The 26,567-nt window shown below is 43.4% G+C and overlaps 1 protein-coding gene across 2 annotated transcripts in view; it reads right to left on the bottom strand.

Annotated features, from left to right (window-relative positions):
* Window positions 1-1,703: 1,703 nt before the first annotated feature.
* The window catches only part of LOC145342108 (interferon-inducible GTPase 5-like), a 41,011-nt gene continuing 16,147 nt past the window's right edge, over window positions 1,704-26,567 (bottom strand). Inside the window, exons 2-4 of one of the 2 annotated variants that reach the window (XM_080187328.1) lie at window positions 4,971-5,134; window positions 4,709-4,813; window positions 1,704-4,292 (exon numbers count right to left, since the gene is read on the bottom strand). In XM_080187328.1, coding sequence (XP_080043454.1) covers window positions 3,062-4,292; window positions 4,709-4,813; window positions 4,971-4,990 — 1,356 coding nt within the window. In that variant the 5' untranslated portion in view covers window positions 4,991-5,134 and the 3' untranslated portion in view covers window positions 1,704-3,061. The remainder of the gene's footprint in view (window positions 4,293-4,708; window positions 4,814-4,970; window positions 5,135-26,567) is intronic. The other variant, XM_080187329.1, reaches the window with a different exon arrangement.

The following is a 26,567-nucleotide window of genomic DNA, read 5'->3' as shown; positions in this document are numbered from 1 at the left end:
ACACTGTTTAGCATTGCTGTCTCCCAGTGCCAGAGACCCGGCATCAATTCCGGCCTTGGGTGACTGTGTGGAGTTTGCACATTCTCCCCATGTTTGTGTGGGTTTCATCTGGGTGTTCCGGTTTCTTCCCACAGTCCAAAGATGTGTGGGTCAGGTGGATTGGTCATGCTAAATTACTCCTTAGTGTTCAAAGAGGTATAATTTAGGTGGATTAGCCACGGTAAATATGCAAAGTGTGGGATAACCTTTCGCAGAGTCGATGCAGACTCAATGGGCTGAAAGTCCTCCTTCAGCACTGCAGGGATTCTATGGTTTTATGGTTTTCTAATCTTGCTTCAATGTAGCTCGTGAAAAAAAAAATCCAGTACAATCATCAAGATGAAATGTTCAGCATTTATTGCATCAGTACATGGCGTGTGGATATTACCTGTCCAAGTTAGTACACGATTGGCAACACTAATGTTGTGGAATCTCATTTAATACAGAATTTTCCACACACCTGTTTTCTAAACTGTGGCTTACAATACAACAAATCATGTCCATGTTTAGAATGTTACAATTAAATTGTTCATTACTTTCACTTGATTCGATTACCAGCAGTTTTGAAAATTACCAATAAGCATAAGTTCTCAATTAATACAGCAAAATATCTTTAATTAATGTCAAACAATTTCCAGAGTTATTGGCTGGAATTTTCTGACCTTATCCACAGCTGTGATTTTCCAGGCCCGCTGCAGTGAATGGAGTTTTGGCTGAACACCAAATTTTCCATTCTCGTTGGCTGTGGGGGAAGGCCGAACGAGATCAGGGAATTCTGGCCATTCTCATCAACTAACAAGAAATGATACAAATGAGTCAATGTCAACTAAATTAAGTTGAACCAAAATATCTGCAATGGAGGTTAAGAAGACAACGGTTCACATCAGTAATATTAATCCATTGTTGATATCGGTGACATTGGAGCATATGAGGTTCCAGTGAGTTAGTGTAACACATTCCAATACTTCTCCTGCCACAGTAACTGCTCTTCTGCTGCTATTTCAGGTCACTTTCCTCTTCCTCTTTCCAGCCAGCTGGAGCTAATGTATTGGCCATCATTCTGACAGTGAGTTTCACTCACTCTCTTGATCAATGTGTTGTCCATATAATGATGAGTGTCAGAGATGGCATCATTGCATGTCTGAAAGGTAGTGGCTGCTTTGGAGGATAGAGACACAAACCCCAATCAAAGAGTTTATGACAAATCAGAGCTTCATAGGGCATTGTTCCACAATGGAGTTGAAGTGATTATGTAACGTTGTTCAGCATTGGCTGGAGGTTATTGATTGTTACTGTGGTACAACTCACCCCCAGCCCAGATGAATCCTAATCCACCATCTGTAACATCTGCTTCTCTCCAATCAGTCACTGAGGATCAAGCGCCAATTTTGTTTGGTGGCAAACAGTACAGTAAATTTTGTGTTTACCTGGCATTTTACCAAGCCAAATTCTCTACTAACCAGAATTGCTGATGTCCCCTTCGTAGTTGTCACTTTACCAGCCAGAAGAAATTCGAAAGCTCTCCCATATATGTATATTACATTATTTTATATTTTAATTTTTGTTTGAAAGTACAGTTGAAGGTTTGAAGCAAAGAATAATGTTCTTTACTTTTGGAGCATTCACATATTCATTCGTGTTACAAGTATTTTGCTGTCTTCCAGTGGTAAAAGGACCCCCCATTATCTGGAATTTTTGCCTGACCAGCAAACCCATTTCTCGGGTATGCTGGAAGCAATGAAGAGTGATATTGGACTAGAAATGTTCATTTCTAGTCTCCACAGATGCTGCCAGGCCTGTTGAGTTCATTCAACATGTCTGTTTTTCAGATTTCCAACATTTGTAGTTTTTAGTGAAAATCTCAGCAATACTCAAAATACGTCATAAAAGGAATGTTCATAATTAACATACTTCCTCTCATTCCCATTCCCAGAGGTTTTCCTGTTCATGGTTCTCAGCTCTTCACCAAGTTAGGATGATGGACAGTCTGCATGAAGGACGGTCAGTGTGAGGGATCATCTGTGTGAGGGATGATAAGGATGATTCTATATCTGGGTGGTGTCCCTATGACAGGGAATCTGTGTTCTCACTGCTGACTACAGTCTGATGCTGGTGCCTCTTCTTTACTGTTCCATTCTTGGAATCTGCTGCTTCTTGGACAGAACAAGATTCATTGGACTGGTAGAGAATTAATCCCTTTTCAAACAGACACTGTTTGCTGCAGCAATGGTTCTAAAACTAGGACTGAGACAGATGTTCAGTGTAAGTGGATAATGGTTTAAAAACATTGGAAAATTGACTTCCTCTTAATAAATCTCTTTATTGTGTTCAGGGTGTGCCGGAAGAAAGACTGCATTGTTAACCTCATCACTGTTGGGAATAGAATTTGGCAATAAATGAGGCAGGAAAAAATAGCCAAATAATTTATCAAAAGGTGAACAAAACATATAATCCCAGTGCTTTTGACTCCACTATAGACCCAGGACCATCCATTTCAGTAATGATGCTGTTATGAATCAATCAGGGACATTGCAGAAAAGGGACTGGACATTGACAGTGATGGATTCAGTGCCAATGAAGAATACAAGCATTTCTAACACAAGCACAATGGGCTGAATGGCCACTCCTATGGTCTGATTCTATAATTCTTGGAACAAGGCAAATTTCCTGGTATTGTATTTAATGAAAGGAATTGTATGGATGGCGTGAATTTCTGATGTTGACTGGATTCCTTTAAAGTTCACAGGCGGGATTTTCCGGCCGCACTTGTCCCAAAACCAGAAAATCCCACTCGCGGTCAACGTACCTTCCTATGGTCTGCCCCTCATCCACTTCGATTCCTGTGGCAAGTGGAACGGGAAAATTTGCCTCCACAGCTTTTGGGTTCTCTCCTTAGATTACACCTAGACAAAATCTTTCACAAAACACTACAGCATGGAAATAGTTTCTTAAAATGGGCCAGTAAAAGGGAATATGAATGTCCAGTGTTAGACCCCTTTAATATATCAGCTACGGCATTGATTCATTGAATTGATGTTTGCTTTGGATCATTTTCATCCGTCCCAAATGCAGCTTTCACCACTCTCCGTGCATTCTCTGTGAGATCATCCAGTGCTCCACTCAGCAACTTGTAGGTCATAAGCAACGATGATCCTGCTCCAAAGATGGATCCTACAACTGGAATGACGTCAAGTGCAAGCTCAACACCAGACACGACAACAGCAGTGACTCCCCATGCTAATCTGTTCATTATATCTGGAGTTATTTCACCCACCATGGGACCTTTCACCACAGCTTTCAGTTCTTCCACAGGTTTCCCTGCCTTATTGGCCAGTCTTCGAAGGGAGGCATCATCCAAACCCAGACATTTACGGAAATGTACGATTCCTCCAATCAGTATCCCAATATCACAACCAAGGGAGACTCCAGGAACTGGCACTGCTCCCAATATTCCAGAAAGTGATGCCAACATCCAAACTCGCTTCTTTAGCTCTTTCTTTTTCTTCTCCACAATTTCCAAGGTTAGGTTGGGAAGGGCCAAAATGTACACACTTCTCTTTGAATTGGGAAGATCATCTTCAAGAACTTTACTTAACAGGTCAAAATCATACAGATGCAGGTCAAAGTTTGAAATCAGGAAAACTTGGGGTGATGAGATCCCTGCCTCTTGCAAGCTCGTGATACAGTAACTCCTGATCTTTTCCAATTCTTCCTCTTCATTAAATTCCCTCCTTCCCCTTTTCATTGAATCAAGGTCACTATCAATTTTAGATCGAACGAAGTAGAAATTCTTCCCCAGCCGTTTAATCTCTTGAGTGAGTTTTACATCATTTTCTGTGAATCGACAGTGCGAGATAATGATGAAGAAATCGTATTTTTCAAATTTCATTTCCTTTAGGTATTTATTCGCTGGGAATTTCTTTGTTCCAATTCCTGGTAGATCCCATAAAATAACATTTGGCAAACTGGGATGCTTGTATCCGGTTGGTTCCATTGTGGTTTCTGTGTTACCAACCTCAGCAGCATCCTCATCATCGATTTGAAGTCCTCTCATCGCATTGATGAAGGAGGATTTCCCTGCGCCTGTTTCTCCTGTCACTGCAATGTTCAGCTCTGTGTTGTCCAGGTCATTAACTTTTTTCTGTATCAGCGGTGTTACCTTTTCCACCCCACCTGATTCAAAATTAGATTTCAGATTCTTCAGTTCATCCTCACTGAACAATGAAGTGTTTGAAGCTTCAGCACTTTGATCTCTGAAAGGAAACATTTTACATGATTTGCACCAATTGAAAATAACTCCTATTTACAACACATTGTCACATCTTCAGAACGTCCTTACACACCTCATTGAATCCTTTTGCAAAACAAGCACAATTGTCACGCAGCTTATTAAGACAGCTAATTTATGCACAGCAGATCCCAGAGTGAGCTATTAGATGAATGACCAGTTAAGTTGTCTTTGCGTGAAAGTTACCTTTCCCCTTTTTAATTATGGACCCTTTAAATACTGATCCCGAGATGCCCCAGCTAAGGGCAATCATCTCCTGTTTCTCCAGACAGCAGCAACTACAGACTCATCTCCCAGCCCAAATTCCTCTTCACCATCTGTGAAACACCTTAGCCTGCCCTCAGTCTGACTGAGGCCTCCCCAGTGGTGCCTCTTACTTACTGATTGTGAGGTTCAGATGCATTGATAGGACTTGTGCAATGAGGGTTGGTTGAAGTCCAGACTAAGGGCCCTGTTTCTTGAGGCTTCACCTCCTCTGCTGAAGGGCTGAAGGAGAGGTTAATGGAGGTACATGACCTGTAGAATTGCTCACGACATTCTCATTAATGTGCTGACATTGAGCAATGGCAATGTTTTGCAATAACAAGTTGTGATGTAACTAAAGGAACTGAAGAGATACAATATGAGCAGTTTCTTGACCAACCTGGAGCTGGCTCCTCCCATCCTGCTTCTCTTTCTCTCGCTGCTTCCCTTGTGTTAGCGTCCAGTGATTCCAGAGTTTCCTCCCCAAAAAGGGCGAGAGGGCAGAGTCTTGTGGCTGCTCCCCCTGATGTCACTTCTTTAACTTTGGTTATGTTGGGTTTTCTCCTTTGAGAGGAAAGTAGAGAGTGACTATGAGTGGCAGAACTTTATTTACCATCAGATAAAGGACAAGACTGGTGTGAGGAATCATCTTTAATCAGGCTGTGAACGGGAGTAAACTGCAAAATTCCTAATGAAGGTTTTTCCATCTTCGCGAATTCAGAGTGTGAGGGAAGGAATATGGTAACAAAAATATTGAAATGTTTATGTTCTCATTACTGAATTGAAGCACTTCAAGTGTGCATCTTGATCTCTGGAGAAAATTCTGAGTATCATTGCACTTTCTTGCTATGACAATTTGCTATGACAGAAATTAATTTTCTAACACAGTCCATTATAAAGTCAGTCAGGTATTTCCTCTTCCTCTGGGAGTAACACAGCTCAACAGAAGGTGCCCCAATAGCAAGGGTGAATTTGGTTTGAATTTCAGGGAGCAGACTTCCAATTTGTAAAGATGCATCAGTGCAGATCACTTCTCCAGTTCCTACTGGAACATTACTCGGTCCTTCCTCAGACTGAGTTTTCTCCATACTGCTTTCAACCACGACAATATCACTGGTGTGCAGATTTTGGGTAGACTGCCTCACTGGTTCTCCATGTGACTCCCTTCTTCTCAAATGATCGAGATACTTCTTCAGTCTTTTATCTTGAACTTATATTTCATATGATACTGGGCCTGTCCTGGCCATGACAACACCTGGGCCCAACTCTGACCAGTCCCAAAATTTTCTATTTGTATTAGATTATCAGCTTTGGGTGTTTTCTCAGACTTTGTTGAATCATGATATTTCTTTCACACACTCTGTTTAGCCTCCACCCTCCCCGCTAAATTTGGAAACACCAGAATTGGTTTGAGTACACCTATCCATCACCAACTCAGCAAGATTTGGACAAAGGAGAGCCAGTGGACGTGATTTCTTTGGATTTCCAGAAAGCCTTTGACAAGGTGTGTTACAGAAGGCTGCTAAATAAGCTAAGGGCCAATGTGTTAGAGTCAACTGGCATGGATAAAAGATTGGCTGACAGACAGAAAGCAACGAGTGGGGATAAGGAAGCCCTTTTCAGGATGGCAACCAGTGACTAGTGGTGCTCTACAGGGGTCAGTGTTGGGACCACAACTTTTCACTATGCACATTAATGAGCTGGAAGATGGAACTGATACAAAAATATGTAGAGGGACTGGTAGTGTTGAGGAAGTGGGAGGCTGCAGAATAAATTGAACAGGCTGGGAGAGTGGGCAAAGAAGTGGCAGATGGAATACAATGTGGGAAAGTATGAGGTTATGCACTTTGGTATGAAGAATAGAGGTGTAGACTATTTTCTAAATGGGGAAAGGCTTTGGAAATCTGAAGCACAGAAGGACTTGGGAATCCTGGTTCAGGACTCTCTTAAGGTTAACATGTAGAGTCAGTTGGCAGTTAGGAAGGCAAATTCAATGCGAGCATTCATTTCTGGAGGTCTAGAGAACAAGAGTGGAGATGCACGGCATCGTGGGGGTGAAGCGGAGCAGGGTTTGAAATGCGTATACTTTAATGCGAGGAGTATTCGCAATAAAGTGGATGAACTTGCAGCGTGGATGAGTATCTGGGGCTTTGATGTTGTGGCCATTTCAGAGACATGGATAGAGCAGGGTCAGGAATGGTTGTTGCAGGTTCCAGGGTTCAAATGCTTCAGTCAAAGTAGAGAAGGAGGTAGAAGGGGGGGAGGGGTAGCATTATTAGTCAAGGATTGTATTACGGTGTCAGAGAGGAAGTTTGATGAGGACTTGTCTGTTGAGGTAGTATGGGCTGAGATTAGAAATAGGAGAGGAGAGGTCACCCTGTTGGGAGTCTTTTATAGACCTCCTAAAAGTTCTAGAGAGGTTGAGGAAAGGATTGCTGAGACGATCCTGGATAGGAGTGAAAGTAATAGCGTAATTGTTATGGGGGACTTTAACTTTACTAATATTGGTTGGAATAGCTATAGCTCTAGCTCATTAGAGGGGTCAGTTTTTGTACAAAGCATGCAGGAAGGTTTTTTGACTCAGTATGTAGATAGGCCAACTAGAGGTGAGGCTATATTGGATTTGGTGCTGGGAAATGAGCCAGACCAGGTGCTAGACTTGGAAGTTGGTGTGCATTTTGGTGATAGTTACCACAATTCGGTTACGTTCACCTTAGTGATGGAAAGGGATAGGCATGAACCTCGGGTCAGTAGTTTTAGCTGGGGGAAGGGTAATTATGAGGCTATTAGGAGTGAATTAGGAAGCATAGGTTGGACTAGGAGACTACAGGGTCTCGGAACGTCCGAAATGTGGAGTTTTTTCAAGAAGCAGCTACTGCGCGTCCTTGATATGTATGTCCCTGTCAGGCAAGGAGGAATTGGTCGAGCTAGGGAACCGTGGTGCACTAGGAAAGTTGATTCGCTGGTTAAAAAGAAAAAGGAGGCTTATGTCCGGATGAGACTTGAGGGCTCAGGTAGTGCACTAGAAAGCTTTAGATTGGCTAGGAGGGAGTTAAAGAGTGAGTTAAGAAGGGCTAAAAGAGGACATGAGAAGACTTTGGCTGATAGGATTAAGGAGAATCCTAAGGCGTTCTATAGATATGTTAAGAACAGAAGGTTGGTTAGGGCAAGATTAGGGCCAGTTAGAAACAGCAGTGGGAATTTATGTGTGGAACCAGAAGAGATTGGAGAGGGATTGAACCAATATTTCTCTTCGGTGTTCACGCAGGGGGACATAAATGTAGCTGTGGAGAACACTGGGTTACAGGGTTGTAAACTGGACAGTATTGCAGTTGATAAGGAGGATGTGCTAGATATTCTTGAGGGTTTGAAAATAGATAAGTCCCCTGGGCCGGACGGGATTTACCCTAGGATTCTCTGGGAGGCAAGAGAGGCGATTGCAGAGCCTCTGGCTCTGATCTTCAGGTCGTCGTTGGTCACTGGTATAGTGCCAGAAGATTGGAGGATAGCGAATGTTGTCCCATTGTTTAAGAAGGGGAACAGAGACTTCCCCAGGAATTAAAGACCGGTGAGTCTTACTTCTGTTGTGGGCAAGGTTTTAGAAAAAATTATTAGGGACAGGATTTATAGTTATTTGGAGAGTAATGAATTGATTGGAGATAGTCAGCATGGTTTTGTGGAGGGTAGGTCGTGCCTTACTAACCTTACTGAGTTTTTTGAGAAAGTGACCAAAGAGGTGGATGGGGATAAGGCAGTTGACGTGGTATATATGGACTTTAGTAAGGCATTTGATAAGGTTCACCATGGAAGGCTTCTGCAGAAAATGCAGATGTATGGGATTGAGGGTGATTTAGGAAATTGGATCAGGAATTGGCTGGCGGATAGGAGACAGAGGGTGGTGGTTGATGGTAAGTATTCGTCATGGAGTTCAGTTACGAGTGGTGTGCCTCAGGGATCTGTTTTGGGGCCACTGCTGTTTGTAATTTTTATAAATGATCTGGATGAGGGTATAGTTGGGTGGATTAGTAAATTTGCTGATGACACCAAAGTCGGAGGTGTGGTAGATAGTGAGGAAGGGTGTCATAGTTTACAGGGAGACTTGGACAAGTTGCAGAGCTGGGCCGAGAGGTGGCGGATGGAGTTTAATGCGGAAAAGTGTGAGGTAATTCACTTTGGCAGGAATAATGGATGTGTAGAGTATAGGGCTAACGGTAGGACTCTGAATAGTGTGGATGAACAGAGGGATCTAGGAGTATGTGTACATAGATCCCTGAAAGTTGGGAATCAAGTAGATAGGGTTGTTAGGAAGGCATACGGTGTCTTGTCATTTATTGGTAGGGGGATTGAATTTAGGAGCCGCGGTGTCATGTTGCAACTGTACAAAGCTTTGGTGCGGCCGCACTTGGAGTATTGTGTGCAGTTCTGGTCCCCACATTACAGGAAGGATGTGGAGGCTTTGGAGAGGGTGCAGAGGAGGTTTACCAGGATGTTGCCTGGTATGGAGGGGAGGTCCTATGAGGAGAGACTGAGGGATTTGAGGTTGTTTTCGTTAGAAAGAAGGCGGCTACGAGGGGACTTTATTGAAACATATAAGATGATTAGAGGTTTAGATAGGGTGGACAGTGATAGCCTTTTTCCTCGGATGGAGAAAGCGAGCACGAGGGGGCATAGCTTTAAATTAAGGGGTGGTAGTGATAGGACGGATGTCAGGGGTAGGTTCTTTACCCAGAGGGTGGTGAGGGATTGGAATGCCCTGCCTGCTGCAGTTGTAAATGCGCCTAGTTTGGGGGCGTTTAAGAGATCCATGGATAGGTTTATGGATGGAAAGGGTTTGGTTTAGGTTAGAGGGTCATTGCTTTTTAACTGGTCGGTGCAACATTGTGGGCCGAAGGGCCTGTTCTGCGCTGTAATGTTCTATGTTCTATGTTCTATGTTCTATGTACTGCTGAGGCTGTATAAGGCTCTGGTAAGACCCTAATTGGAATATTATAAGCAGTTTTGGGCCCCATATCTAAATAAGGATGTGCTAGCCTTGGAGGGGGTCCAGGGTGTGTGGGGGGTTGGGGGGGCTGCTGGTTCACAAGAATGAAGGCTTTGTCATATGGGGAGGAGTTGAGGAGCCTGGATCTATACTCAGTGGAGTTTAGAAGGATGAGGGGAGATCTAATTGATATTTACACAATACTGAGAGGCCTAGATAGAGTGGGCATGGAGAGGATATTCCCACTAGTGGGAGAGACTAGAACTTGAGGGCACAACTTCAGAGTGAAGGGATACACCTTAAAAATTGAGATGAGGAGAGATTTCTTCAGTCAGAGGATGGTGAGTCTGTGGAAATCATTGCCACATAGGGCTGTGGAGGCCAGGTCATTTAATGACTTTAAGTCAGACATATATAGGTTCTTGATCAATAAGGGGATCAAGATTATGAGAAGAAGGCAAGAGAATGGGGATGAAAATCATATCAGCCATTATTGAATGGCAGCTCAGACCCAATGGGCCAAATGGCATATTCTGCTCCTATATCTTATGGTCTTATGTGGGGCGTCATTCTATAGGTAATAAGAAAACTCATTAACTTGGTCTGTAGGAATGTAAGTGTTGTGTTTTCATGGCTGCTTTAAAAGTTTGCATTGCCCTCTCTGCCAATCCCTTTGAGGAATGTGGTATGGTGTAGTATGTATAGGCTTGATGTCAGTTGACCACATGAAATGCTGGAAATCTTAGCAGGTAAATGCTGTCCCATTGTCCAAAACCAACACCTCCAGCAAACCATGCATGGTGAAGGTTTGCCTTACCTTGTTAAGGTAAGTTAAGAAAGCCTACCAATGCCTCTACTTTCTCAGAAGACTATCACCAATTTTTACAGATGCACCATTGAAAGCATTCTTTCTGATATGTTATAGCTTGATATAGCTCCTGCTCTGCCCAAGATAACAAGGAACTATAAACCATCATACAAACCAGCCTCCCATCTATTGGCTCTGTTTACATTTCCTGTTATCTCAACAAAGCAGCCAGCATAATTAAGAACCCCACACACCCACACATTCTCTGTTCCACCTTCTTTCTTCAGAAAAAAGGATACAAAGTCAGAGGTCACGTACCAGCTGACTCAAGAACAGCTTCTTCCCTGCTGCTGTCAGACTTTTGAATGGACTTATCTTGCATTAAGTTAATCTTTCTCTACACTCTAGATATGACTGTAACACTACATCCTGCACTCTCTTGTTTCCTTCTCTATGAACGGTATGTTTTGTCTGTATAGAGCACAAGAACAATACTTTTCACTACGTGTTAATATGTGACAATAATAAATCAAATCAAATCAAAAATATATGCAGTTGCCTTCAACCACCTCCCATTGCTGGAAAGTATGCTGCCCCTGCCAGTGCCACATGAAATTATCCTTGCCTTGAATTTCCTTGACACAATACCCTGCATCATCACAACAAATCAAATACTGGGCTCAGAAGAATTCAATATTGTCCAAGGTTAAGCATATGGCTCTTCATGGCTGATGTTGACTAAACAACTAAAGCCTTTTCAAACAAGAAAGGATGAATTGATTCGTGAAGGCAGTGTCCTTCTGTGGGGAGTGAGGGTGGTCATCCCCATACCTAACTGAAAGTTATTATTGGAGGAACTACATAGCACCCACCCAGGGATGTCCAAGATGTAAATGTTGACTCACAGCTATGTATGGTGGCCCAGGTTAGATGCAGACATAGAAAGCATGGTTGAATACTGTGTCAATGCCAAGTACAACAAAGCTTACCATTTACAGCTCTAATGCACCCTTGTGAGTGGTCAGGTCAGCCGTGGGTGCGACTCCACATTGATTTTGAAGGCCCATTCGGCATGGGGGGATCAGGACAGGTTATTAGTGATCTGGACATCTAAAAACTTGAAGCCCTCGACCCTTTCTACTTTATCCCCATTGATGTAGACAAGAGCATGTTCTCCTTTACATTTCCTAAATTTGATGACATTCTCCGTTGTTTTGATAACATTAAGGGAGAGATTATTTTTGCCGCACCAGATTCTCTATCTCATTCCTGTACTCTGTCTCAGCTTTGCTTGAGATCCAACCTACTATGCCAGAAAACTTCAAAATCAAATTAGAGGGGAATTTAGCCGCACAGTCATAGGTGTATAAAGAGTAAGGAGCTGTGGTTGCCTATCCTTACTGATGGTTGTCTGTGAGTTAGGAAGTCCAGTCACAGAGGGAAGTGCTGAGGATCAGGGTATAGAGTTTGGAAATGAGTTCTGTGGGAATAATAGTATTGAAGGCTGAGCTGTAGTCAATAAATAGGAGTCTGACATAGGTATCTTTGTTATCTAGGTGTTCCAGGGTTGAGTGCAGGGCCAGGGAAATGGCGTCTGCTATGGACCTGTTGCAGCGGCATGCAAACTGCAGTGAATTTAGGTAGTCCAAGAGGCTGGAATTGATTTGTTTTTAACCTTTCAAAGCACTAGAGTGTCATTAGAGTGTCAGAACCACCGGCCGATAGTCATTAAGGCACGCTGCTTTGTTTTTCTTAGGTACCAAATGATGGCCTTCTTGAAGTAGATAGGAACCTCAGATTGTTGTAAGGAGAGGTTGAAGTTGTTGGTGAATCCTCCGCGCAGGATCTGAGTGCACATCGGGGTACCTCATCTGCTTTCTGTGGTTTGACCTTCAAGAAAACTGCTCTGACATTTGCAATGGTGAACCCAGATACAAGTTCATCCAGGGCTTCCAGGGTAGAGGGCACGCTCTCGCTGACCTCTTGCTCAAAATAGGCGCGAAATGCATTGAGCTCATCAGGGAGGGGTACGTTGGAGCCTGCAATTTTACATGCCTTCATCTTGTAGCCTATTAAGTCTTGCAAACCTTGCCACAGTCAGCAGAGGTCGTTGCGGCTAGCCTGGGACTCTAGCTTGGTCCGGTATTGTCTTTTGGCATCTTTGATGGATCTCCTTAGATTGTAACTGGCTTTCTTGTACATGTCAGGGTCCTCTGACTTGAACACCTCAGACCTGGACTTCAGCAAGCAGTGGATATCCCTGTTCATCCACTGTTTCCGATTGGGGAACATACAGATTTGCTTCTTTGGTACACAGTCCTCTACACACTTACTAATGAAGTCAGTTACTGTACTGACATACTCGTTCAGGCTGGTCACAGTGTTTTTAAATACTGACCAGTCCACTGACTCCAAGCAGCAGCATAGGACATCATTCAATTCCTCAGACCAATGTTGCATGACTTTCTTTGATGGATTCTCCCGCTTCAGTTTTTGCTTGTAAGCTGGGAGCAGGAGACCTTGTGGTATGTTTTAATATCTGTGTATCTGGTTTGTATATTCTTAAGTGGCCAACAATAAAGCCCAGTGTTGTATCCTTGTTGACAATATTGGAGGGATGGCTTTATCTTCTCTAAATAGGCCTAAGAAGGTTATCTGTAAATATACTGGTGGAATTTCTTTATCCCAGTTTTGATAAAAAAAATCAGGGTGTCCTGTTGGAAATGCGGCATTACCATTAATACAGGGGGAGGAAACTAATTAGGAACAGAAGAAAAGAAACAAAAAGTACAGATTTCCTCTTGTCATTATTCAACTTTCCTTTCGGTCTAAGATTTGCAAATAACCTTTTAATGAGATTTTAAAAATATTGTTTAGTGTGATGTGAGCATCACTAGAAAGGCAAGTCTTTGCTGTCATTATATTACTGTTTGATATGTTAGGAAATGAATACTTAGCGCATTCATAAAAAGTCATCTAGACTCAAAACGTTGGCTCTATTCTCTCTTCACAGGTACTGTCAGACCTTTTGAGTTTTTCCAGCTTTTTCTCTTTATGTTGCATTCATAATATTCCTCTGTATTTTCTCACAGGAAATCATTTTCAATGGATTTATGAATACTCATAAACTTGCGTTCATGTCTAAACAGTCATAGTGTTGGATTAAATACTCTTCACCCGATGGTGAGCTTGGAGGTGGGGAGGACATTTAATGTGGGGAGCATTGCGCCAGACCCCCAACACCTTTCCCCACAACATCAATTATGCCCGTGGTAGACATGCCTGAGTATACCTTCCTCGTCTCAAGTAGCAAGTTAAAGCCATTTCTGTTCTCTTTTATTCATTCACAGATGTGGGTATTGCTGACAAGGTCAGCATTTGTTGCCCATCTCTAATTACCTGAACTGAGAGATTTGTAAAGCTATTTTACAGGCAACAGAGTCAACTGCATTGCAGTAGATCTGGGGTCACATGTAGGCCAGACCAGGTAAGCTTGACAGATTTCCTTCCCTAAAGGGCATTAGTTAATGAGATGGATTTTTACAACAATTGATAGTTTCATGATCATCATTACTGAGACTAGCTTTATACAACAGTTTTATTAATTGAATTGAAATTCCACCAGCTGCTGTGGTGGGGTTTGAACCTGTGTCTCTTTTAGAACATTAGACTGGGGCTCTGAATTACTGATTCATCGACAAAGCCACTACACCACCATCTCTCCAGCAGCTTACTGACCTTCATTAGAATTAAGCAACATGCAGGCAGGACTATCACCACATAGGGAGCATGACATGCTCTTTGCTTCTAGTCTCAGGCTGATATGTTTATTCAAAGGCATGCAATGCTTGAATGACAGGCCAGACATCAGAAAGGGCAGTATCTTCTGAGCAACATCTCCCTGCTCTTGCTGCTGATCCCATACAACACTGTCTTCTACAACCCTCACCCTGTGAAACCCTTCCCACCTTCACTTACTTGTGGCCTCTATCCAAGTGTGATCTTTGGTTTCCAGTGGGTGTCGTTCCATCAGCTGCCATCATCTTTCCTGATCCCATGGAAGGCCCACCATTGGTCTGTTAATTGCCTGATTGGCATGTAGTATTCAAGCCCTCCTGAAGGGAGGGAACACAGGTCTCTCTCCAGCCAGCAGCTGACACCGCCCTTTGCCTCCATGAAATTGTCCCCACACAGAGTAACACCTCGTCTCTGCTACTTGCAGTCTATACACTGACTCATGGGTGAAGTAAAGGGAGCCCAATACAAACTCCTGCTCACTCACCCTGTCTGGAAAAATGATCACAGCCAATCATTGAGCTGCCCCTTCTTCTAGTTCTCACATCCAGCTGCCAATCAAAATCACCAACTCCAGACTGAACTGATTCTGTGATCTTAACCTGAAAACTCTGTCTGTTTGAAGATTCTGTCAGTCCAGCTCAGAACAACACATTGTACCAGTCACAGTCAATCAAACAATAATTTAATAATGTCCAAGTGAGAAAGTGAATCTTCAAAAACTATCTACGCATCACACCAAAATCTCTTAATGAGATTCAGTCGATATAAGCAGAATAATCTCTCTGTGATTGAAGATAAATTATAGATTTTCCCCATAGGGTGGAGTTTAATTGACATTCATCAAAGGCAGATGGTGGGCTGGAGAAGCAGTGTTGAGTCTGTCGATGGTAATGGTTGTTTCCATGCTGTATCATATGGCACTGAGACAAAAACATTTTTGGTCACAGGATTCACGCTGACTTGGTGATGGGCAACCTCTGATTCACCCACTTTACCATCACCCCAGTGCATTAATAATAGGGATGCTACATTTAAAGGTTTCCACAGCACTCACCAGCTACTTCTCGTTGGTCAATAGCAAATGGTGACTGCTGCCAAGTTTTCTGAGCCTCTCTCAAGAGATATAGGAGGAATCAGACAGGGGTAAATCAGAAGGAATCTAAGGTGGAGTCTATTTACAAAAATGCACAGAGTGGTAAATGAGGTCAGTGAGCTGCACATATTACCACATAGAACTATAATAATGGCTATGTAGAGGGTGGTGAATGATCAACAATTAATGAAACTATGATAGTGCTGACATAATTGGGGGCCATAACCAAAATCCATACAGTTTGAATTAAGGAACAACAGAGGAAATATGACACTATTGGATATACACTAGACATCACCAAGCAGTGGGAAAAAGCTGCAGGGAAAATACAGAAAGGTATGAAAACCACAGAGTAGTGATAATGGAGTTTCAATTACAGATATTCGGTGACAATGATCATAGAATCCCTACAGTGCGAAAGGAGGCCATTTGGCCCATCGAGACTGTGCTGAGAACAATTCCACCCAGGCCCCCCGTACCCCGCAATCCCACGCATTCATCCTGCTAATGACGCTAACACTAAGGGACAATTTAGCATGGGCAATCGACCTAGCCTTCACTTCTTTGGAGTGTGAGACGAAACTGGAGCACCTGGAGGAAACCCAAGCAGACATGGGGAGAACATGCAAATTCCATACAGACAGTCATCCGAGGCTGGAATTGAACTCCGATCCCTGATGCTGTGAGGCAGCAGTACAAACCACTGTGCCACGGTGCTGCCCATGATGTGCCCACATTGTACATATATTTTTTGAAGGAGGGAATAGAGCACCATGCTCCTGTTAGCCTTGAAGAGTTCCTCAGAACATTTGCTTCAACGCGCTAATAATCTGCTCCAGGACATTCCTTGTGGTAGCATTGCACTAGGTCTATTAACTTGCTGTTTTGATTGGTAGAGTAGAATCATCAGCTGTGGAGACAAGGCATATTTATTAAGAACATACAAAATAAGTGCAGGAATGGGCCGTCCACACCTTGAACTTGCTCAGCCATTCAATACGAATAAAGTTTTAAAGTTTACTTATTAGTACAAGTAGGCTTACATTGCAATGAAGTTACTGTGAAAATCCCCCAGATGATCATGGTTCATCTGCTATCTCAAACCACTTTCCCATCTCCTGCCCATATTCATAGTTTCACTGAGAGGTCAAAACTCTAACAATCCTAGTTTTAACTACACCTAATGAATTGGAATCCACAGGGCCGCGATTCTCCCAAAAGTTCTGAATTGGTGGGAAAACTGTTCTAAATCCTGACTGTTTTATCAGTTCAGCTTCTCACCCAAATCTCTGCACTCTGTGCACTGTAGAGGTCCCAGTCATGAATATAATTAAAAACCCAAGGGGACAGGGCACATTCGCGCCAGAGTCTGACGTTGTGGAATTCTGCACATGAGCAGTGGCCCCGATCTGTCAGACTCCCTGTTTGCTAACCAGCTCAATCGCTGGCCAGCCTGGGACCCCTGCCACTCCAGTCAACCTCTCTTCCCCACCCCACAGTCCAATCGCAGTCTCGCAACAATTCCCAGGCCAGCCCTGATATCCCTGTTCCAGGGCATAAGAACATAAGAACATAAGAAATAGGAGCAGGAGTAGGCTATCTAGCCCTTCGAGCTTGCCCCGCCATTCAAGAAGATCATGGCTGATCTGTCGTGGCTCAGTTCCATTTTCCCGCCCTCTCCCCATAACCCTTAATCCCCTCGCTTATCAAAAACCCATCAACCCGCATCTTAAAAATATTTAGCGAGGCAGCCTCCACCACTTCAACGGGCAGAGAATTCCAGAGATTCACCACCCTTTGAGTGAAGAAGTTCCCCCTCAACTCCGTTCTAAACCGCCCCCCCTTTATCTTGAGGCTGTGCCCCCTAGTCCTACTGTCCTTTCTGAGCGGGAAGAGTCTCTCCACCTCTATCCTACCCATCCCATTCATCATCTTATATGTCTCAATGAGATCTCCCCTCATTCTTCTAAACTCTAACGAGTACAAGCCTAGTTTATTCAGCCTCTCCTCATAGCTCAACCCCCTCAACTCCGGCATCAGCCTAGTAAACCTCCTCTGCACTCCCTCCAAGGCCAAAATATCCTTGCTTAAGTGCGGCGACCAAAACTGCACACAGTACTCCAGCTGCAGCCTCACCAGTGCCCTATACAGCTGCAGCAAGACCTCCCTACTTTTATATTCAATCCCCCTCGCTATGAAGGCCAGCATCCCATTAGCCTTCCTGACCACCTGCTGCACCTGCAGGCTGGGTTTTTGCGACTCATGCACAAGGACCACGAGGTCCCTCTGCACCGTCGCCTGCTGCAGTTTTTCGCCAAGTAAGTAATAGTCCTTCCTACCATTATTCCTACCAAAGTGGACCACCTCGCACTTGCCAACATTAAATTCCATTTCCCACCCCAACCCCTCCAAAACTAATCCCAGTACCTCATCTTTCCCTTATATTCCTGAAAACATTTTCCCTTCATGAAATGATCCAATCACCTTTTGAAAGACACGATTGCATTTGCCTCCACCTCAGGTAATGCATTTGAAACCCTAACCATTCGCTGTGTGAAAACTATTTTCCTAATGTCACCTCTGGTTCTTTTACCATTTATTTCCTGTCAGTATCTTGTAGTCCTCCATCTTTTCACCAATGGAAACCAAGTTTTGCCCTCTCTATTCTGTCTAGATAATTCATGATTTTGAACATCTCTGCATCAAATCTTCCTTTCTGTCCAACTTCTTCAATGTATCTACTCAACTGAAGTTTGCCCTTCCCCCCCACCCCGGAACAAATCTCTTTAATCCTTTCTGCACTCCTTTAATACCTTTGTATTATTTCTAAAATCCAGGGCCCAGAATTGATTTGATTTGATTTATTATTGTCACATGTATTAACATACAGTGAAAAGTATTGTTTCTTGTGTGCTATACAGACAAAGCATACAGTTCGTAGAGAAGGAGAGAGTGCAGAATGTAGTGTTACAGTCATAGTTAGGGTGGAGAGAAAAATCAACTTAATGCAAGGTAGGTCCATTCAAAAGTCTGATGGCAGCAGGGAAGAAGCTGTTCTTGAGTTGGTTGGTATGTGACCTCAGACTTGTGTACGTTTTTCCTGATGGAAGAAGGCGGAAGAGAGAATGTCCAGGGTGTGTGGGGTCCTTAATTTTGCTGGCTGCTTTGCTGAAGCAGCGGGAAATGTAGACAGAGTCAATAGATGGGAGGCTGGTTTGTGTGATGGATTGGGCTACATTCATGACCTTTTGTAGTTTCTTGTGGTCTTGGGCAGAGCAGGAGTCATACCAAGCTGTGATATAACCAGAAAGAATGCTTTCTATGGTGCATCTGTAGAAGTTGGTGAGAGTTGTAGCTGACATGCCAAATTTCCTTAGTCTTCTGAGAAAGTAGAGGCGTTGGTGAGCTTTCTTAACTAGTGTCAGCATGGGGGTCCAGGACAGGTTGTTGGTGATCTGAACACCTAAAAGCTTGAAGTTCTCACCCCTTTCTGCTTCGTCCCCATTGATGTAGACAGGAGCATATTATCCTCTATGCTTCCTGAAGTTGATGACAATCTCCTTCGTTTTGTTGGCATTGAGGGAGAGATAATTCTCGCCGCACCAATTCACCAGATTCTCTGTCACATTCCTGTACTCTGTCTCATCATTGTTTGAGATTTGTTCTACTACTGTGGTGTCATCAGCAAACTTGAAAATCGAATTGGAGGGGAATTTGGACACACAGTCATAGGTATATAAGGAATATAGTAGGGGATTGAGAACACAGCCTTGTCAATAGAGGATGAGGATGATTGTGGGGGAGGTGCTGTTGCCTGTCCTTGTTGATTGCGGTCTGTGAGTTAAAAAGTTCAGGATCCAGTCTCAGAGGGGGGAGGCAAGGCCCAGGCCATGGGATTGGAGATGAGTTTCATGGGAATAATAGTGTTGATGGCTGAGCTGTAGCCAATAAATAGGAGTCAGACATAGATGTCTTTGTTATCTAGGTGTTCCAGGATTGAGTGTCGGGCCAGGAAGATGGCAGTAGGCAAACTGTAGTGGATCCGGGTAGACTGAGATGCTGGAATTGATTCATGTCATGACTCGTCTTTCAAAGCAATTCATAATGATGGATGTCAGAGCCACCGAATGATAGTCATTAAGCTACTCTGTTTGGTTTTTCTTAGATAGCGGGATGATGGTTGTCTTCTTCAAGCAAATAGAGACCACAGATTGTTGTAAAGAGAGGTTGAAGATTTGAAGGAAGGAACTGAAGGCACTGTGGCTAAATTTGCAGATGATACAAAGATACGTAGAGGAACAGGTAATATTGAGGAAGCAGGGGGGCTGAAGAAGCACTTGGACAGGTTAGCAGAATGGGCAAAGAAGTGGCAGATGGAATACAATGCAGAAAAGTGTGAAGTTATGTACTTTGGAAGGAGGAATGTCAGCATAGACTATCTTCTAAACGGGAAAATGCTTGGGAAATCAGAAATACAAACCGACTTGGAAGTCATTGTTCAAGATTCTCTTAAGATTAACAGGCAAGTTCAGTCGGCAGTTAGGAAGGCAAATGCCATGTTAGCATTCATGTTGAGTGGGCTAGAATACAAGAGCAGAGATGTACTTCTGAGGCTGCATAAGGCTCTGGTCAGACCCCAATTGGAGTATTGTGAGCAGTTTTGGGCCCATATCTAAGGAAGGATGTGCTGGCCTTGGAAGGGTTCAGAGGAGGTTCACAAGAATGATCCCTGGAATGAAGAGCTTGTTGTATGAGTAACATTTGAGGACTCTGAGTCTGTACTCGTTGGAGTTTAGAAGGATGAGGGGGGATCTTATTGAAACTTACAGGATACTGCAAGGCTTGAATAGAACAGGCATGAAGAGGATATTTCCATTAATGGGAGAGGCTAGAACTTGAGGGCACAACCTCAGGTTAAACGGACAATCCTTTAAAACAGAGATGAGAAGGATTTGTTCAGCCAGAGAGTGGTTTATCTGTGGACCTCATTGCCGCAGAAGGCATAGAGTCCAGGTCATTGAGTGAGTGTCGTTAAGACAAGAATAGATAGGTTCTTGATTAATAAGGGAGTCAAGAGTTATGGGGAAAAGGCAGGAGAATGGGGATGAGAAAAATATCAGCCATGATTGAATGGTGGAGCAGACTTGATGGGCCGAGTGGCCTAATTCTGCTCCTATGTCTTATGGCCTTAACTCCAGGCTCTTCTGCTCCTTCAATCGCTTTAGAATTATATCCTTTATTTCATATTTCCATTCATCCTGCTAAAATGAATCACTTCACATTTTTCTGCAAAATTAAATTTAGTTGTCATGTATCTGCCCATTCCATCAACCTATCCTGAACTCTGGAAGTCAATCACTATCTTTCTCACAGTTTGCAACTTTTATTACATATTTGGGTGTTACCAGCAAATTTTGAAATGTGCACACCCAAAGGAGATGAAGAAAAGCAATGGTTTTAATACTGACCCTTTGGGTCATTTACCTCTGTCCTTTTAGAAAAATACAACTTTCAATTTTCTGTCATTCAGCCAATTTCATATCCCTACAGCCACTGACCCTTTTGTTCCAAGTTATATTATTTTATCATAACAGACAAGCTGTTAGATGGGACTTTCCATTTTTGAAGTCCATGTGTACCACATCAACTGCATTATCTTCACCAACCCTCTGTTACTTCATTAAAAATAAATTACATCTTTTAAACAAGAATGCTAACTTTCTGTGTCTCTTGTGTATAGAAGAAAGGCTGTCTGAATATTAACATTTGAAAATTTCATACCACTGCTGAGTTCCAAAGTGCATAACCTTACATTTACAACATCATACTTCATCTGCTACTTTGTTACCCATTCACTTAGTCTGTCTCTGTTACACAGCAATCTCTTTATGTCTTGCACACAGGTTACATTCCCAGGTAGTTTTGTATCGTTTGAAAACTTAAAAAAAAATTTGTAGGATCAAGAGAATATTCTGTCTCTTTGTCTGTCATTAATATAAATTATAAATAGCTGTCAGCCAGCACTAATCTTTGCAGCATTCCTCTGCCAACATGAAAATGCCTCATTTATCTCCACTCTCTTCTATCTTTCCTAAAACCAATCGTCCCTCCCAGTTGCAGTCTGCAACTGCAAGTGGTCAGATAATGCTTAATCCAAGGCTCTGACAGTAATTCTGCCCTGATTAGTTTATCCTTTAAGTTGTGATAGTTCTCTGCAATTCTCTACCGATAACTGATAAATGTACCAATACTTCCTCGCTGACTTTTGAAATGCCTGTTATATTTAATCCAATTGAAAATGGTATTTTTTCACAAATTGAAGAGAAAGACAGTTCATGAGACATTGCATCGATCTCAATAGCGATATATACTGCCTCATTAGTATAGTACTTAGTTAGCGTTAACCCTTTATATTACAATGAGAGGCAGTCGCCTCTTTTATTCTACTGTACACCATCATGTATTCCTTTCTTTCAGAGATCAGATGGTTCAATCTTCGAACCACTTCTTCTTCACTCAGGAAGAGCTCAATAAACTGAATTCTGTCTTTGAAACCGGTGGCATGGAAACATTTGTTACAGAAGAAGTTAGATGACCTGGATAATACAGAACTGAACATTGCTGTGACAAGCAGCGAAATCTGCCTTCGTCAATGCCAAAAGAGGATTTAAGAATGATGATGAGAGAGCAGCAGAATTTGGAAGAAACCATAATGGAGCCAATTGGAGACAGGCATCCCAACATGCCAATTGTTTGCTTCTGGGACCTGCCAGGAACTGAAACAACAAAATTCCCAGCGAATTTTGAAATTTGAAAGGTATGATTTTTTTCATTATTATCTCAGCCTGTCGATTCACAGTAAATGATGAAAAACTTGCCAAAGAGGTTAAAAGGCTGGGGAAGAAAATCTATTTAATTCAATCTAAAATTGATAATGATGTCTATTCAATGATGAGGGGGAGGAAATTTAATGAAGGGGAAGAACTAGAAAAGATCACGAATAACTGTGTCAGCAAGTTGGAAAATGCTGGCATTTCATCACACTGTGTTTTCTGATATCAAACTTTGATCTGAATTTGTATGATTTTAATCTTTTAAATGAAGTTCTTGAAGATGATCTTCCCAGCGTAAAGAGAAGTGGAGCTTGATCCTCAGTGACTGACTGTAGAGGAGCTGATGTTAGAGATGGTGGTTTGGGATTTATGAGTGTTGGGGTGGGGGGGGGGTGGGAGCGTGGTTGTCCCACAGTAACAACCAATAACCTCCAGCCAACGATGATCACCATTACATAATCACTTTAACTCCATTGAGGTGAAACGCCTTCTGTGACTTTGATTAGTCATAAACCTTTTGAGTGGGGTTGTCTCCTTCAAAGCAGCCACCACCTTCCAGATACGCAATGATGCCATCACCGACACTCGCCAATATGTCGACAACACATTGACCAGGAGAGTGAGTGAAACTCACTGTCAGAATGATGACCAACAATAGTTCCAATTGGCTGGGGAGAGGGAGAGGAATGTGATCTGAAGTAGCAGCAGAAGAGCAGATACTGCGGGAGGAGAGGTGTGGGAGTGTGTTACGCCAATTTACTGGATCCTCATGTCCTGCAATGCCACTGATATGAACAATGGATTGACAAGTGCTAGTGACAATAAGATCCACCTAATCACCATCTTTCTCAGCTCCTCTGAAGAAGTCATACATGTTCAAAATGTTGGGGGCGATTCTCCAATTCCGACCCGCCAATTTTTTGGTGGTTCGGGCCGGGAGATTCGCATGTGTGCCAATTCGCAGGATTTACGCATGTGTTCTTGATGTGCAAGCATTTCCCAAGGACGGAAATCCGGAGTGGCAGGGACCAGAAAGGAAATGATTTTAATCATATTTTAATGTGATTTAAATGTAATTATCGGGCCTGGGACTAGATTCGCTGGACCCAACAGCATCTCCCATCCTGCCAGTTCAATTTCACTCTGGCAAGGTTTACAGTAGCTCCCCACTTTCGAGGAACTAGCGGGAGATCCCACTGGAATGGAAGGTGGGACAATCGGGGTCCCCCAAGGAGTCAGCAGTGGGGGGTGGTGGCTTCTGGGCATGGGAACCCTGGTAGTGCCAGCCTGTGCCCCCGGCACTGGCCAAGGGGCAAAGTGACCATGACCAAGGGGCACCTTGGCACTGCCCATCGGGCATGGGGCAGTGCCAAGAGGGTGGGATCTAGGGGGGCAATGCCAAGGGGGCAAGGTCTAGGGCCAGAGCCAGCTTCAAGTAGGGCCTAGGAGCTGATCAATGGAGGTGGCGCGGTCTGCACATCAAATTGATCAGAACTCGAGGGAGGCCAATGATCCGGGTGGGCTGGGGGGGAGGGGGTGGTCTGCTGGGAGGATCTGCTAGGTGCGGGTAGTTTGCCTGGGTGGAGGCGGGGTGGGGGGATCTTCACTGTTGGGGGGGTAGCTGAAGATCGGGATGCTCCATGATGGGAGGGGTGTCAAGTCAAGGAGTCGTCGTGGGAGACACAATAGGGTGGGAATGGGTGGGTGAGGTGGGGGCAGCAGTGCGAGGGTCCCAGGCTGGCCAGCGATCAAGCTGCCAGCAAACCAGAGGTTGATAGTACAGGGCCACTGCACATGTGCACAGGCGCAGAACAGTCAGTCTCTGGCGTGAATAGGTCCCACCACCCCCTCCCGCCCCCGAGCGTTTAATGGTTTCATGATTGTGACCTCTGCAGTGCACAGAGTGTGGGGGATTCGAGTCTGAACTCCCACTGAAAAAACAATCATAATCTACACCATTTTGCCCATGAATTCAGCACTTAGATCTTTTTTGGGCAAATCACCCCCATTAACTCTGTTCCTTTCTCCACAGATACTGCCAGACTTGCTGAGTTTTTTAAAATCATTTTCTGTTTTCATCCAAAGTTGTTAAATACTCAGTATGACTATCCAACATCCAGTACTGGATAAGCAGAAATTTCCTCCAATTAAATAGTATAAAGATTGAAGCCATTGTTTTTCAAGCCTTGTTCCAAGCCAAAATCCCCGAAGATGAACAGTGTCATACTTTGTTTCCAGATGGCCCTGTGAAACACCTTGGGATGTTTTATTATGTTAAAGATATTCAACCAACTATGAGTTGTTTATATTGTTGTTACTGGCATGAAATATTGGGTGGGATTGTCTGGCCTACCCATGGGGTGGTTCTCAGTGGCGCGCCGGTCGCAGGTGGTGGGATCTCCTGGTCCCACCACTGTCAATTGGATTTCTCATTGATTCCATTCCATAACTCCAGAAAATCCATGGCGGGTGTGCGCTGTCACAGGACCGGAAGATCCCAGCGGCGTGACCGGCCATTAAATTCAGGCCATTGTATCTTTACTGTGATTCTGTTGAATTAATTGTACTTAAGTAATTTATACCTATATGTATTTTTCAATAATTGTATGTCCTGCTGTTTTTTTCAGCTAACAACACCACATCAATGCAAACATTTTGTGGTGTTAATTGTGAACGCATGCTTTTTCATTATTAACTGTACTGATAGTAATTAGATCAAGTGTGACTGTTGAACTATCCAATTGTGTTATATGTAATGCAATAAAAGTTATATTTTAAGTTGATGTGATTCTCTCTTTTAGAGCTATGTTTATCTAGGAGTTGATTTTGGTAAAGCAGCTGGCTTCCAGTAAATGACCCTGTGGCCTCGTTGACTGGGAGGCTAACAGTAGAATTACTAATAATCAACCAGAGATTAATAATAGGGGTTAGTAGATTATGGCTGTGACTTTGTTTGAATCAAGAGTTTTATTTTTTAATACTACAAGCTGGAGGACACAAAGTCTTGCATTCTAATCAGTATTCTGTAAACTGTGTGTGACTTTATATGCCTTTCTCTGATCAGAACCTTCCGCACACCTGATGAAGGAACACCGTTTCCGAAAGCTTGTGGGATTTACTATCAAATAAATTGGTTGGACTTTAACCTGGTGCTGTGAGACTTCTTACTGGTGTTTACCCCAGTCCAACGCCAGCATCTCTACATTACCCTGTGCAATTACCATGGCTAATCCACCTAACCTTCACATCTTTAGACTGTTGGAGGAAACTGGAGCACCAGGGGGAAACCCATGTAGGCACAGGGAGATCGTGTATATGAACGATGGATTGATGTTATTGACGTGGATAACGAAGGAGGTGAAGGAAAGTGTTAAATTAAAAGCGGAGGCGTTTAGAGTAGCTAAGAGTAGTGGGCGAGAAGAGGATTGGGAGAGGTTTAAATATCAACAAAGATTGACAAAAAAGTTGATAAAGAAGGGTAGGAGAAACTATGAAGCTGGGCTAGCGCTTAATATAAAAAAGGATAGCAAGAGTTTTTATCAATATATAAAAAGGAAGAGGCTGGCTAGGGTGAATGTTGGTCCCTAAGAGGATGAGAAGGGGGACTTAGTGGTAGGGGATGGGGAAATGGCTGAGGTCTTGAATAACTTTTTTGTGTCGGTCTTCACGGAGGAGGACGTGAATAATTTGCCGGGTGTTAGAGATGGAAAGGTGGTAGGACTGGAGGGTCTCAATGACATTATTGTTACTAGAGAGGCGGTGCTTGACAGACGAGAGGGACTGATTGTGGACAAATCCCCAGGACCGGATGGAATGCATCCGAGGATTCTGAAAGAAATGGCGGAGGTGATAGTGGATGCCTTGGTGGTTATTTTCCAAACGTCACTGGATTCCGGGGAAGTGCCGGAAGATTGGAAAACGGCTAATGTTATGCCGTTGTTTAAGAAGGGTGCCATGCAAAAGGCATGGAATTATAGGCCGGTTAGTTTAACGTCTGTTGTGGGTAAAATGTTAGAATCCGTCATCAAGGAGGAAATAGCGAGGCATCTTGAGGGGAATTGCTTGATAGAGCGGACTCAGCACGGTTTCGTTAAGGGGAAGTCGTGTCTGACAAATTTACTGGAGTTCTATGAGGATGTGTCTAGGGCGGTGGATAGAGGAGAGCCGGTGGATGTGGTCTTTCTTGATTTTCAGAAGGCGTTTGACAAGGTGCCTCACAAGAGGTTATTGCAGAAGGTAAGGGGGCATGGAGTTGGGGGTAGGGTGTTAGCGTGGATAGAGGATTGGTTGTCAAATAGGAGGCAGAGAGTGGGGGTCAATGGGTGCTATTCGGATTGGTGGTTGGTGACCAGTGGAGTGCCCCAGGGGTCGATGCTGGGGCCTCAGCGATTTACCATTTATATAGATGATCTGGAGGAGGGAACCGAGTGTATGGTGTCGAAATTTGCTGATGACACCAAGATTGGTGGAACGGCAAATTGCGA

This window comes from Carcharhinus amblyrhynchos, chromosome 4, assembly GCF_965287045.1.
Source record: "Carcharhinus amblyrhynchos chromosome 4, sCarAmb.v2.hapA, whole genome shotgun sequence".
In the NCBI taxonomy this organism is placed as follows: domain Eukaryota; kingdom Metazoa; phylum Chordata; class Chondrichthyes; order Carcharhiniformes; family Carcharhinidae; genus Carcharhinus; species Carcharhinus amblyrhynchos.
This window is presented reverse-complemented; position numbering and strand designations above follow the sequence as displayed.